The sequence below is a fragment of the Macaca fascicularis genome, chromosome 14 (genome assembly GCF_037993035.2).
Source record: "Macaca fascicularis isolate 582-1 chromosome 14, T2T-MFA8v1.1".
Taxonomy (NCBI): domain Eukaryota; kingdom Metazoa; phylum Chordata; class Mammalia; order Primates; family Cercopithecidae; genus Macaca; species Macaca fascicularis.
In genome coordinates this window covers 131,059,636-131,074,464 of record NC_088388.1, presented here as the reverse complement: position 1 = coordinate 131,074,464, position 14,829 = coordinate 131,059,636, and the positions used below count along the sequence as shown (strand labels likewise).

Sequence of the window (14,829 nt, the reverse complement as noted above, 5' to 3'; positions counted from 1 at the left end):
CTTTGGGATTCTGTGATCCCGTACATTATATGTAGGAAGGTATTTGTAGGGAAATCTGTGGGCTGTAATTTCTGCAGTGCCAAAGTCTTTGCTCCCACGATACTTGTGCGGGAGCCTGTGGCTGACTTGCGCCATTCTTCAAAAAGATATCAAGCTCCCCAGACTCTCTGCTTTTAATTTAAAATTTTAATTTATACTTTTCCATGGATGATACTGAGACAGACATGGTCGTGAGTAAATATGTCAGGATAATCTATTGAATGGAATTAAAATGGTGTGTGCTTGGGAAACATTTTAATTTCATCTTGCTCACTTCTTTGCCAAGTATAATGAACAAATTGGGAGGCTGAATTTTAAAGCTGTTCAGGATGTGGAGGACGGGAGGGCAGAGTCAGAGCCAGATGACAAATAAGTAACAAGAATTGTTCTGGGTGACTTCTTCAGGCATCCCTGACTAGTCAGTGGGGAGCTCCCTGAAAGGCTGTATGTAACAAGCAGGCAGGTGTGAGTGCTCTGCCTTCACTGCCTTTTACAGCTTCCCATGGAATTCCAAACCATTGGTGATGACCAGAGGGGTTGGATATTGGGAAAGAAGGAAAATGGGGCTGGATAGTGGGAAAGAAGAGACTTTTCATCTTTCTTGCCTTAAAAGACACTTTTCTTCTATACCCAAAAGCTCGTTGCTTCTGAAATGGCTTTGCCTTGTACTGTAGACTAACACAATTTAAGTTAGTCATGATGGAAGAAGGTGAACATAAAGGTGTCCCAAAGCCAGACTGTGACTCTAAAAGAAGAGATGACAATACCCTAGCAGATTGCTCAGTGCATTTTTCTGTGGAGACACCAATTGCTAAAATCTGTGCTTACTCGTCTATCCTAAGGTGCAACCCCATTCCTGACTCTAAAAAACTGCTTCACTAGCTAATGGTGTCACCTTGGGTTGGTAGTAAGACTCTTAGAATAATTTTCCCCTTTCCATGATGCCTGGCAGTATCTGTGCAGTGAATGTCTCCTTAGGGAATTGGATGTGTTTCTCTGAAGCTCCTTAACCCATTCACCTGTGATCTGATTCCAATCACTCCATTTCCCTCATCTCCTTCAGTGCTGACATGGTTTGCATCTGACTTCAGGAGTACCTCAATCTGCTTGCGAATGGTTCTTCTAGAGTGAGTGGTGTCCTGTTTATACACTGAAGCTGCCCACGACAAGGACACTGGTGCCTAAGCTGTTGGGGCCTGTGGACCAACTGAATTCTGTTTCAGGTGTGCACAATTGTGTTGATTGATCTCCCAATTACATATTTTTAGAAATACAGCATTTCACCAACCACAGGACATCAATCTAGAAACCAGCCCATCAACCACTGTGTCAACACACTGTGAAAAAGGCCTCATCAAAACAAAAAGTTAAAGTTGTCTCAGTGGCTATAGCTGAGAAAATAAACCGCAGAGGGAAATGAAATCCCACTGCAGAATTCTACACAGGTTGAGTATACAACATTTCTGGAGAGTAAGACATTTTTGAGAAAACAGAAAATGTTACTAGAAGTGCAAGAATCTATAGGTAGACTGGAATGGCCCTAGACGGATTAGCTAGTAATGCTAAAAATGTAAATTTCGTGTTATTTCTGATTAACACCACATCAACGTCCATTTTTATAGATTTGAAAATACAGAAGGAGAAGGTACCAGAACTCTTTGGAACAGGACATGTGAACAGATTCAGGATCACTTGGTTAAACTCACATGGACTCTCAGATCATAGAGCTTGAATTATATTTGTCCAGATGAGGCAATAGAGTCGTAGTAATAGAGCAGGCACTATTTACCTGGTATAATTCCTATTCTCAACACACATCACTTTCTTCAGTCCTCATGAGAGCGTTGTGTAATGCCATGAGGAAAATAACGTACATCCCACTTCACAGATGCACAAATGAAGATTCTGAGAGGTTAAACAAAATGCTTGTCTCAGTGTCCTCTGTTAGTAAGTGGCAGAGCCCACATCTGTCCGATGACAGGCCTTCTCCTGAACAGCACATTATATATAATTATCTCTGCAATGCTCATTTATACATTTCACAAAGGCTCATAAAGAACTCTCAACTCTCATCATCATTCTTGATATTGTCACTATGAACTTAGAAGACCCAACTGGCCTCTAAGTTAGTTCACACCCCCCCATCATTAACAAGGGTGACTATTGCTCATTAAACACTTATTTCAACTTTTCATCATGTACAATTTCTTTCATTCCAGCTGATTTGCTCGAGGACTTTATTAAGACTTCTAATGCATTGAGCCTACCACATTCTCTGTATCCATCAGCCCCTCCTATCTTCACTCTTCTTATTCAATATTTTTTAATTCCTGTAATCCTTGGCTTCCTTCCTGTTGCTCACCCAGCGTACTCCAACACGGGATGAACCCATCATCTACATTCTCTATTCCTGAACCTGGACATTTGCTGGAGAATATCCTCAAAGCTAGCAGAATATTGTCACTACAAATTCTTGACCACCAACTACAAATGGGACCTCAACACAGCCTATAAATCCCACTATAGTTCCCTAGTAATTTTGGTGTCATTTTCTGCAATAGTTATTTCACTTTTTTGCATCCTTCATCCCCTTTCTTCTGTTCTCCCACTTACCTTCAACTGATAACTTGGTCTTCTACTTTGGAGAAAAGAGAAACCCTCACTCGATTGCCTCCTGCCTTTCCCATAGCTGAATCCACAAAGCTACCCAGGTTTCTCTTAATTTTTCTTCTCTTATGATAGAGCAGATGGAAGCCCTTTCCTTCGTGTGCTTTGTATCTAATGTTTTCTCACTTTCCCTGTAACTTTTCTCTGACAGTTATCCCCTTTCTCCTGCAGTAGCACTTGCTCCCATTGATAAGATCATTCTCATTAGTATATACTTACATACTGCAGTGTAAGAAGGCCTGGTCCTTGTCTCATGCAGTTTTGTTTCTACTGCCTAAAATCAGGCTACTCAAAGTGCATTAAGTCCTCAGCACGTGGGCTTGTTGGAAATGCAGACTACGGTCCCACTGAGATTTAGCGAATTAAGATGCACAGGCGATATGCGGGCTAACAAGAGATTGAAACATCCCAGCACCCAATAGGTATTCAGTAAATATTTGCAAAATGAATTAATTAGTTCCCAAGTGTTCCTACCCTTAAAACAAATAAGCAACAAGAAAAAAAGCAAAACAAACACCCTTTGAAGAACCTAATTCCCTCTACCTCTGTGTCTTTGCCCCACTCCACTTCGCCATCAAAGTTCGTTAAAGTGTTGGCTGCAAACATTTCATCAACATCTCACGCCTGATTCTCTGATGACTCCTTCCTTCACTCTAGCTCCCTCAAGCTCTTCCTTAAGCTGCAGACCCTCTCGTCATGTGACTGTACTCTCACATCTACAGGGAGGCAATAGTCCCTTCACTATTCTTTCTGCCTCTGGCCCTGCTACAATCTATTCTCCAAAAGAAGTCCAGCCTATTCTCATGAAACACATGCCTCCACTTAAACCTATGCAGACTTTTTACCATAGAGATGTCCACCTCCGCAGCCCCGTGGAACACACCCATGTCCTCGTTTATCTTGCCTGGACTACTCTGGCTTCCACTCCATTCCTTGCCTGAGTCAACCTCAATCCCAGACCCCACATGCCTGCCCCGCCTTCTATCTAAGATGCTATCTGTACCCAACACTTGTACTCAGTTTTTCTTCTGAGTTATCAGCTTTAGATATTTGTCTGTTAATCTAACCATTATGTTACTTCTTCAGAGTGGCCTCGTCTCTTGACTGCATGTGTGAGTAAGGGCTTGCCTGCGCCACCCCACTACATGGCCATCTGATATGGTGTGGATGTGTGTTCTCTCCAAACCTCATCTAGAAATGTGAACCCCAAGATTGGAGTGGGGCTTGGTGGGAGGTGTTCAGGTCATGGGGGTGGATTCCTCCTGAATGGTATGGTGCCCTACCAGCAGTAACGAGTGAGGAATGATTTCTGGCTCTGTTAGTTCGCAGGAGAGCTGGTGGTTTAAAAGAGCCTGGCATCTCCTCCCCATCTTTCTTGCTCCCTCTCTTGTCATGTGATGCCAGTTCTCCTTTCCCTTCTGCTATGATTGGAAGCTTCCTGAGACCCTCACCAGAAGCAGATGGTGGCACCACGCTTCCTCTACAGTCTGCAGAACTGTGAGCCACATAGACCTCTTTTCTTTATAAATTACCAGCCTTATGGTAATGGAATGGACTAAGACACCATCCTAATTCAGCTTGTACTCGTGTATCAGTGTTCTGTGACTTTATTTATTGCATATTGCTACCTCAAAGCTGCAAGCGTCACAAGGGTAGAGACGGGGTGTCTCTCCTAAATGTTCTATTTATAAGGTCTGACACAGTGTCTGGTCCTTAGCAGGTGATTACTAAATATCTGTTAAACAAATGGACAGATATATACTTTTTATTGTATCCATGAATGTAATAGGGTGCCTTTGTAACACTCTTGTGTCCTATCATTTGTCTGAGCTCATAAGGACCTTGAAAGCAGGTATTGTCTTTTTAGATGTTTTTTGTTGTTATTTTTATTTCAACCTTGCCTACCTCTTCTTGGGAAACTAATAATGTGATCTCAACATACCCTATGAATTTATAGAGTGACTTGAAGCCTGGGAAGAAACCATCTCAATCATTCATTATTTTGTTCAGAGAGCTTTCTCTGGCCTTTCTGCCCACCCTTACTTTTTGTAATTACGTTTCACTACCCTACGCTTTACTTCTGTTACCAAGATAGGAATTCTCCTCCTCTCTCCTCCCACAGCCAAGCAGTTTAACCCCTCTTTTGTAGTTGTAAGCAATTTCTGCCTCTTTGTGGAGCCATCTTTCCATACAAATCACGCCTTTCATTTTCCTTCCCTGCATCGGATACTCTGTTCTGAACTGCCGTCAGCACAGTTGCCTCACTTGCATGGTATGGGAAATTGCTCTCTGCATTCAGGTAGAGTCCTCACTGTGCTTGTGGGGACCAGAGGTTCCCCTTGCTTGCGTCAGGACACAATGAGCAATTTCTGGTGGACTCATCTGTCATCAGACATGGCTGAAATTGCAGCACATTATCATCCAGCGGTTGATTTTCTGCCTCCGGCGATGCTGTTTTCAGGAAAGCCCTCAACCTCCCTTGGTTGTGTTTCCACGACTCTGTGTCTTCATGTTGCAGGCCCTCATGTTGAAGGCATTAGTGTCTTTTCTCTGCGTAACCTCCCCTCCCCCTCCACGCACACATACACATGCACACACACGTGGGTGTGCGCCCTTCCTATGTATTAACGTGACATCTCCCCTCCAGCTGCTGTTAGTGTGGTCCTGTCTTCCAATTTTCCAGCGAGCTGCAGATGTCATATTATGCCAGACTTCAAAGTCAACCCCTTGCACTACTGAAATATTTTTGTGCTGTACTCTCCATAAGTAGCTCTTATCCCTCACCATTTTTTCTGCAGAGGCTTTCAGATACATTCTCAGCCAATACCTTATCAGCAAATATTAGCTCTAGCAGAGTTATTACTCTCGTTGCATTTCCGACTATCTGAATCGTAAAGTTTTCCCCTACATAATTTAGGGTCCTTGTTGATGTTCTGAAGTTGGCTCTATTTGTAACTCAGGAAATAACTGAGTAGTTAAAGCCTTCTGGGAAAACAGCTTTCGCAATTTAGAATACCTTGGGAGTTGATCTAAATATGTTTCATTTTGGCCTGCCTGTTCTTTTTCCTTTAAAAAATTATTTATCATTGGTTTATGAGTTTATTAAAGCAAGGTCTTCCTCCCAGTTTTTGGACTGGCATTATTCATATATTTTGATACACAGTAAGGTTTTTCTTAGCAAAAATTCAATTAACTCTCAATTTATGAAAAAGGAAAACCAAAAAGTTACAAGATAATATGGGGGAATGTATTTAAAAAGTAAATTCAGAGAAATGCATTTCGGCTTTAAAATTCCACCCAGCATTTCTTCAATTGAGTACTCTATAGAAGACCACTTTAAAAGCAGGGGTCAAGGATGGGAAGAGAGACAAGATTTTCATCGATTTCCAGTGGTAACTATTAAAAAATCTTTATATATGTGCAATCATAAAACAAGGTATAAATGCCTTAAGCTTACACTCTTATATGACTGTAACTTCTGAAATTATAACTTATGCACATATATAGCCACTAAAATTTAAACTTGGAACACTAACTTAATGGAACAGGTGATGTTTTATTAAAATTAAATCCACTTTGGGAGGCTGAGGTGGGCAGATCATAAGGTCAGGAGATCGAGGCCATCCTGGCTAACACAGTGAAACTCCGTCTCTACTAAAAATATGAAAAATTAGCCGGGCGCGGTGGCGGGCGCCTGTAGTCCCAGCTACTCTGGAGGCTGAGGCAGGAGAATGGGGTGAACCAGGAAGGTGGAGCTTGCAGTGAGCCGAGATCGTGCCACTGCACTCCAGCCTGGGCGACAGAGCGAGACTCCGTCTCAAAAAATAAAAATAAAATAAAATAAAAATAAATAAATAAGTAAATAAATAAAATTAAATCCCAAGTTGCAGTGTGGATGTGGCACTGACTGCTGTAAGGCCTTCCCTTCTGAGTTCCACCCGCATCCTGTGATAATGAAGTTCTCCTTCCACAGTGGCTCATTCCAGTGCTTGGGAACCTTCATTACTACAGTTGAGCCCACATCATTCAGCTTTTGCTGGTAGGAAGGCATCACTGACAAAGCCAGTCACCTCTGTATTTTTGTCATTAGCCTGAGACAGTGCAAGGACTTCTCAATATGCCAGTGTGGTGAACACAGATGCAAACCTGAACATTTACATTTAATTGTTGTCATACCACATTTAGCATAGGTTTATATTATACATCTCCCAATTATAATAGAAAAGAAAACACTAAATTGAAAAATATACATAAAGAGCCCATGGACTCTGTGTGTGTCTATGTGTGGGTAGATACAGATAAAGATATAGATTCAGATATCCTGCAGAAGGACACATGTATGTCCCCACATATATGTCTCTTTATGTGGGTTCTTTTGATGCCCATTTGAGAAACATTGTCGTACACCTTTTATCATTATAAATATGTATCGATGACCTACTAGCTGCTGGGTAGAGGCTGGGAGGTGCTGGTGATACTGAGTATGGTTACTATCCATGTGACATAGTTTAACACATGAGAATATAAATAATTAAATTCAGAGATGTAAACTCTATGAAGAGTCTAGGATCTTCGGTATTATCCGTATATTACAAAGAGAATGGAGGTTTAGGATGATGAGTCTGAATTACAGATTTAACTACATTTGCCTTTGTCTACTAATTAAAACACAAGGGTATGCACCCTGTTTTAGGTATTATCACCATAACAAAGGAGGAACTGTAAAGGCATTTTCTAGTTAACTCTCAGTTTTTCAAAATATCAATTATCAATTCTTCGAACACGTACAAAGTCATCAATATATGAGGACACCATTGCTGAAGCTGGTTTAAAAGACTTGCTCTCCAACCACCCAGATCACTTAAATGTTCCTGCAGCTATCTGTGCATGTATGTGAGATGAGAATTTCATTTTAAAGTTAGACATAATTTTTGGACATGCATCTTATGGCACCCAAGTTTAGAGTTATAGACATTCAGCCATTCAACATCTGGCACATAGGCCATGGAAGGGCATTTCCTGAGAATTCTGTTCCAAATATGTTCACAGTTCCCATGATACACTCTCCATTCCTTACCTTGTTTTATTTCTCTCCAGGTGTCATTCTGAAACAAATATATCTAGACATACATGTTTCCTTTGTCTCTCACTAGGTGTAGTGTCATGGGGCAGGAACATTGTTGGCCTGTTCCTACTGTGTTCTCAGCTCCTAGGAAGTTACCTCGTACACCTTAGGCACTCATTCAATATCTGTTGAATGAATCGTGGCACTTTTATTTTTTATTTTTTTTTGCATTTTCAAAGACAAAATATAAAAACAAAAGTAAAGAACACAAAAAAGTTAAAGCCGACCGATTTTACTTTTCCGTGATTATTTTGATTAAAATTCCAGCCCATCACTTGCCTGGTTTCTTTAAGGCAGTGAGTGGTTCTCCAAGAGGAGTCCCCAGAGCCGCAGTATCAACATCCACTGGGAACTCGTTGAAAATGCACATTCTTGTTCCCTCCAGGCCCGTGAACCAAAGGCTCTTTGAGGGCTGGCTTCAGCAATCTGTTTTTGATGCACAGTCAAGGTTGAAAACCACCGCTTTAAGGCATGGATTTCCCTAACTGCACCTCTTCCTCTGGAAACAAAACAAAACAACCCTGGATCTTAACCCCATGGCACATATTCAGAAAGATCTCTGCCTTCTGATGTCTGTCAGGCGTTTCTTTGCTCTTCCAGACTCTCATTTACACCTTCTTTCCTCACACATGGCTAGAGGTTAAGAATGTGTACGAGTGTCTTCCAGATAGGTTTCCTTTTTTCCTGTCTGTGCCTCAGGTTCCTCATCTGTAAAATGTGGATATAATATTAACAGAACACATCTCAAAGGGTAGTTATGAGGATAGAATGATTTGATATATTGAAAGTTCTTACGACTATGCCTGGTTCTGTACAAGCAATATACACTATTAGAGGTTACTTGTGATGTAGTTGTAATGAGTTCTGTTTTATCAAGGATCAGTAGGTAGGGTTAGCTTGGAACGTAAGAATTTAAAATATCTGAAATAATTTCCAAGAGATCAGAAAGTTGTCATTAACCTTCCTCAACGTGCCTCTTGGCTCCCCCTTAGTTAACATCAAAAGTGTTCCCCTCTGTGCTTCTTGTTAATGAGGGTCCAGGACATGGCCACAGACAGCAGGGAAGGAGCCTGAGTTTAGAAGAGCACTCAAGCCAACTTTTTAAGTCCTTCCCTGCGTTCTCTTTCCTGCTGTTCAGGGGACCATGGAAGAGTCCTAAGGTGATGGAAGAAAGCACAAAGCCATGAAACTACATTTTCTTTTGAAGCACAGCAACATCATGAGGAAAATAACTTTCCTCAACTGACTTCATTGTTTCACTCAGTTTCTCTGTCGTTAGGTTCTGAGAACCATACAAACTTGGGAACCATCTTTGCCCATTTAGAGAGATGGCTTTTCCTCAGTTACTCTTTTCTGTTTGCACTCCATGCCCATAAGGAGGCCCAGGTCCAAGAGCAAGTACACCGGATCATGGCCGCTCACCTGACGCAGGATTAACCAAGGAAAACACAGGCTTTCCAAGGGCTGTGTGACCAGGGCACTGAGAGCGTGCTCTGGCCCAGAGAGCAGTTTTGGATTGACCTGTTTCAAAGTCCGCCCTTACTCAAGCCTGTGGCCATTTGCACCGGTTCTATGCACCCTCAACCTGTAGTGGTTGGTCCGTACAAGGACAATGATAAGATTCAGGAAATGCACTTCAAAGATCTCAAATTACCTAAAGTTGATCTGCTTGAGTAAGTGCCTGAGGTTGCAATGTAATTCTGCATCTCCCTTCTGACAGCTCCCACTTCACACACCATCCAGGAGACAACCTTCTTTCGTTTTCTTTGTCACCTCCATCACCCGACTATGATGGAGCGGGGTACCAGTCTCGAAGGAGACCCCCACAGAAGCAAAACAGAGCACTAAAGGCAATGATACCTGATTGCATCAGGAATAGATTCATGGCCAAGCTAGTGCATTCTCCATTTTGAATTAGAACTCGGAGATGAGACATGTTCTAACAGAGGGCACTGTGATTTAGCATATTAAAATAAACAGTATAATATATTTTCCCAACATTTCTGAGTGTATTGGGTTAAACAAGGCACTTCCAGTAAAATAATAACATCTTTTTATAGTCATTTGACAAGGCCTGGTAAAATGGTATCATATGCTTTCCAGATACTGAGAAATTGAATGAATTTAATACTGGGTTATAAACCCCTTTGCAAGTCAGGTATTTTCCAATTCATTGCGTTAAAAGAAATTGAAAGAGGAATTAATTGATTTGTCAGCTGCGAGATCATTAAAATTATCTTTGAAGCTATATTACTATGTGATTTTTGGCATATATCTTGGAAAGCATTCAAATAATTGAGTGGCATTGCTATGCACAATTTTCATTTCCATGTTCTTACGTGAACGAGGTTTCTCTAAAAGCAAAAGTGGGAATAGAATTGATCCTGAACTCCATCTCCTTCTAGCAGTATGTGATATTTATCTATGGCATTTAAAAAAGGGGCTTATCCATCTATTTAAAAGCTGTATTTCTAGTAAGTTTACTTTTTCATGTTTAATTATTACTTAACAAAATGTGCTATATATTTATGTTCTATCAATTTTATATTTCTAATGACCATTCATTTAAGAAATATATTATTGCTTAAAGTTTTATGGTCATAAGACATAAAATAAATTTAAATTTCAATCTCTATATATTTTTGGTTGCAAATAAATATGGTAGGCGATCAATAAAAGACCTTCAAGCATGAAATACATTTTTCTGCAGAAGATATATAATGGGAAAACAAGTTCCAGTTTAAAAAGGAACAATGCACATGTTATGACTTTTAGAAAAAGAGTTCCTGAATTTTGAAGGCAGATAATCATGAGCATTAATCACTATGATATTTAAATTCTACTGAACAAATACACACACACACACACACACAGGAATTTTGTAACTTAAAAAAATATTTTAAATGTGAATATTTTCTAAAGACCAAAAAATTCATCCTTTTCCATTGTAGCTTACACGATTTTTTATGGCAACTTAAAAATGTGCAAGGGGTTACATAACTGAGCAAAATTAAAGCAAGAATATTTGTTTTCACTTAGTCACTCGGGTTGTGTGGTGCCTCGAAGACCACACAACTAGAAGGGACTGGAACATCACGCCCTTCACTCTGTCTCAATTTAGCATCTACTTCCAGGCATTTTTGGAATTCTACTATTCGAACTTTCTTTGGGAGGAACTCTTCAAACAGGGATTCCTTCTTTATGAAAATTCACCTATCCTTAGGAAAGGTTTGCCCTTATCAGTCATTTGCAGTTGAGAATGAATACATTTATCATATTTTTTCCCTAAGAAAAGCCTTTGAAAGTGGGGAGCAGGAAGGATCCATTAGAGTTTAAGATCCATTAGGGCATCATAAGGGAAATAGAAAAATGCTATGGAAGAAAGAAAACAACAGGAAAAGAAGTGAGATGCCTCATGATGTGGAAGAGATAACATGACTTCAATTTTTCTTTATACCAATGACATTTCTATAATGATGGGAAAGAATTATTCAATGGTACCTAAATTATCAGGTCCTACTGGTGGATGCAGTTGGGCCCTGGAAACTCGCTTACCTAGAAAGCTTGCATTGAGGTCTGTAACTGCTGGTGTGCAAGGGATGCCTGTGGTCAAATAAAAAAAAAAAATAGTTTCATTGGAATATTAGAGTATGATTCTATTTCAGGTGAAAACAAATCAACACAAGCTTCATACAAGTTCATGCATGTGTATAAGGAGTAAGATGTAGACCGAGATATAACAAGTTGCTACCAAATCACCAGTGGGTGCTGGGCATTGGTGAGGAGTGAATGGTTAGCTGGGCCTGTATCATCTTGGTGTTATTTACATGTATTATTCACTTTGTATTGTTCACATGCTTATTTAGCAAAGAAAAATCTCTTCCTACGATACTGTGAGAGTGCCTAATACCCTCCCTACCCAACTTCTCAGCAGCTGAAGGGCAGATGGGCCAGTTCATAAAAAGGCCTGGGTTACTGGAAGCTGGTATTACTTTTATTCTTCCTACCAACCAAGGAGAGGACCGCCATAGATCCGGTGTTTTCCCCATTCTAGAGGGCTGTGGTTCTGGTGCTTGGAGACCCTGAGCCACTCAGGCCAGGTGAGACTGGCCACTTGACCAGATCCTGACCTCTCTACTGTGGCCAGTGTCTCTGGGGTCCTTCTGTCTCCTGAGACCTGCCTGAAGGATCACTGCTGCCACCCAAGTGTTAGGTCAGATCCAGTGAGGGAAGGCCATGCCTATTCCCCGTGTTCTCCTCACCTGCAGGTGTTGGACTCACGTCCCTCCTCTCTCTGCCAGGACATTGGCAAGGCTGGTTGTCATTGTGCCTTCCTATGTGTAGCATGGAGTGATGGGTGTGCACCCACATTTAGAAAGCATTCTGTTTCCTCATGCTTCCATTCCCACGTCCTCAGTTCCTGGGCACATGCACAGACGTCCAGCACGTTCAGTCTTGTGTCAGGCCTGACAGCCCGCAGGTCATCCACACCGACACATGGGTCTCGTTTGTGTTCATAGCCTCAAATTGTTAAGGAGAGTAGGTGGGAGGTGGAGCACAGCTCCCTGCTTTGATAATAGCCTTGTTCTGTCTCCCAATGGGACAGAGTGTCTGAGGAACAGGGACTCTGCTGATAATTTTCTTCTTTCCTCTCCTGATGTCCTAAGATGCAGTTTTGACTTCCTCAAAAAGTGTTGGCTTTCTAAGGTGAACTTTACCAACCCATGTTATAAATTGTAGTTTGCAGGCTTTGGGCTGCTTAGGGGTATAAGGAGATTATCAACACCAGGGAGGTCTGGAGGTAAATATGTTCAATTTTTGATTAACTACAAGTTAAGTATTTGCTTTGTGGATTATCTATGACCTATTTGAAATGCTGATCCACTCTCTCTCCCATGTGCCCCTGGGCCACTTCTTCCTCAAAGTGGTAAATGTGCTCAAGAAACATAAACTAATTTTCATATAAGCCTATGGGAAAAAAATAACAGGGAAAGCGAATGGATGGCAAAGATATTCACATAATATGTCTCGAAATCAAATAGAAGTGATTTTGTATTGTCAGTTCTTCAAGATGATTTTGGTCACTCTTAGTTTATATTTAGGAAGTTTCATCAGTAATTGCTTCCTTTTAGTACTGTGTTATGTTGTTTCAATTACTCCTCAGAATGCAACATCATATCTACCACATTAGATAATCTCTCCACTCTCTTTCCCTTCTTCCTCCCTCCACCATTCCCGGCCCCACTGCAGGTGCACCATAGATGACCGGGTAACCCGGGTGGCCTGGTTAAACCGCAGCACCATCCTCTACGCTGGGAATGACAAGTGGTCCATAGACCCTCGTGTGATCATCCTGGTCAATACACCAACCCAGTACAGCATCATGATCCAAAACGTGGATGTGTATGATGAAGGTCCGTACACCTGCTCTGTGCAGACAGACAATCATCCCAAAACATCCCGGGTTCACCTCATAGTGCAAGGTAAGTCCCAGCTGGATCTGGGGTTGCCATTCCCGTCAGTGATGGAAGGGAAGAACCATGTTGGTGTTTCTTCTACTTGTGTGTGAAGACACAAAAGTCATCTTCCTCTATTGGATCCAGAGTTTGAGTATATGTCTTGGAATTTTTCCCATCGAATGGGTACTTAACTGAGTGCTGAATATCTTCTCAGAGTTTGTAAATGTTATCTTTAGCCCTTCTGTTCTCATCAGTAAGTTGTGTAACATGCACTGGTTGAGCTCTCGTAAGTTACTTAGCACTCTGGAGCTGGGCTGAGATACGTTCAAACATAGATAAATACGGTACTACTCTCAGTGCCTTTTAATTCTCTTATAGGCTTATGTCATAATAAAAGACTAATAATGCTGATGAGAAACCCTGTGACGTGACTGCTTTTGCACAGTTGCTGGTCACGCGTGCCCTGGAGGGGTCTCTGAGTGCTGTTTGGGCAGATCCTCCCTGGCAAGGCTGCTGTGTTTTAACACTCTCTCATAGCCTGACGATGGAGCCCACATCCAAGAGGGATGTTAGTCAGAATGATAGCTGCAGGTCAATGTTGGTAATAAATTCAGACAATTTTAAAAAGGGGGAAGGAGGAAGGAAGACTTAGCAACTTCTTCCACTCTCCTTTAAAAATGTGAATCAGGATGGCCCAAGAATGGTATCACATGTGCATTTTAAAATAGCTTTTAATTTAAATTTCATATTACACCTCAAAAATGGGGCTGAAGAAATGTCAGATTCTCAGATATTAAATATTGAGAATTAAAAACACATGCAGATAGCAGTTCCGAGAATTTGAGAACCATTTTAAAGCAAGGCAGCAATCCAAGTGAACTTATTTTGAACTTGACCCCAACTATCATCACCATGTAAAGCAATTTCTGTCAGGTATTGGCTCATGGCAGGAATGAAGTTCTAAGCACATTAGTTCCGTCACCCAGTGACACATCCTTCCTCCACCAAATGAAAGGTTCAGGTGGACTTCTTTCAGAGCCTCCTTTGCAGATATCTTGAGGAAACACAGTGAGCTCTCGGAAAGGGTCCCTATGTGTGATTTAGTCTTTAGCATCTGCCTTTTTATCAGATCCCATCTGTCATAGATTCAACAGATTTTTTTTTTTTTTTTTTTTTTAGTTTGTGAAACGTGTATGGCATCCTTGCTTAGCTAAGATAGATTCCTCATCTCTGGTTTAAAAATAAAAAAAAAAGACCGTGATGTTGCTCATTTCAATCGGTATCCTAGAGAGAGGTTGCATGGGGGCTGTCTATTCATGCTTCAGTCACTTGTACCATTCAGGTTGCCCATTCTTTCCTTTTGGCGCAAGCAGCCAGGCCTGCCTCTGTAGCCATTTGTAACGGCATGTGTGGGGCCAGAGAGCTGTCTGCTGCCACTGCTGTTCCCCAGCAGTCCCTGGCTCTGCCATGCTGCCTGAAGCTTTGCTCCTGCCCAGCCTCCAAGCCCTGCTCCCCTCGTCGCGTGCTTTCAGGCGTTCA

At 41.4% G+C, this 14,829-nt stretch overlaps 1 protein-coding gene across 9 annotated transcripts in view; it reads left to right on the top strand.

The window, feature by feature from the left end:
* The window catches only part of OPCML (opioid binding protein/cell adhesion molecule like), a 1,155,658-nt gene that overhangs the window by 888,138 nt on the left and 252,691 nt on the right, over positions 1-14,829 (top strand). For all 9 annotated transcript variants that reach the window (XM_074015669.1, XM_074015668.1, XM_005580196.4 and 6 more), the window contains one exon: positions 13,082-13,314. In XM_074015669.1, the coding sequence (XP_073871770.1) occupies positions 13,082-13,314 (233 nt within the window). The remainder of the gene's footprint in view (positions 1-13,081; positions 13,315-14,829) is intronic.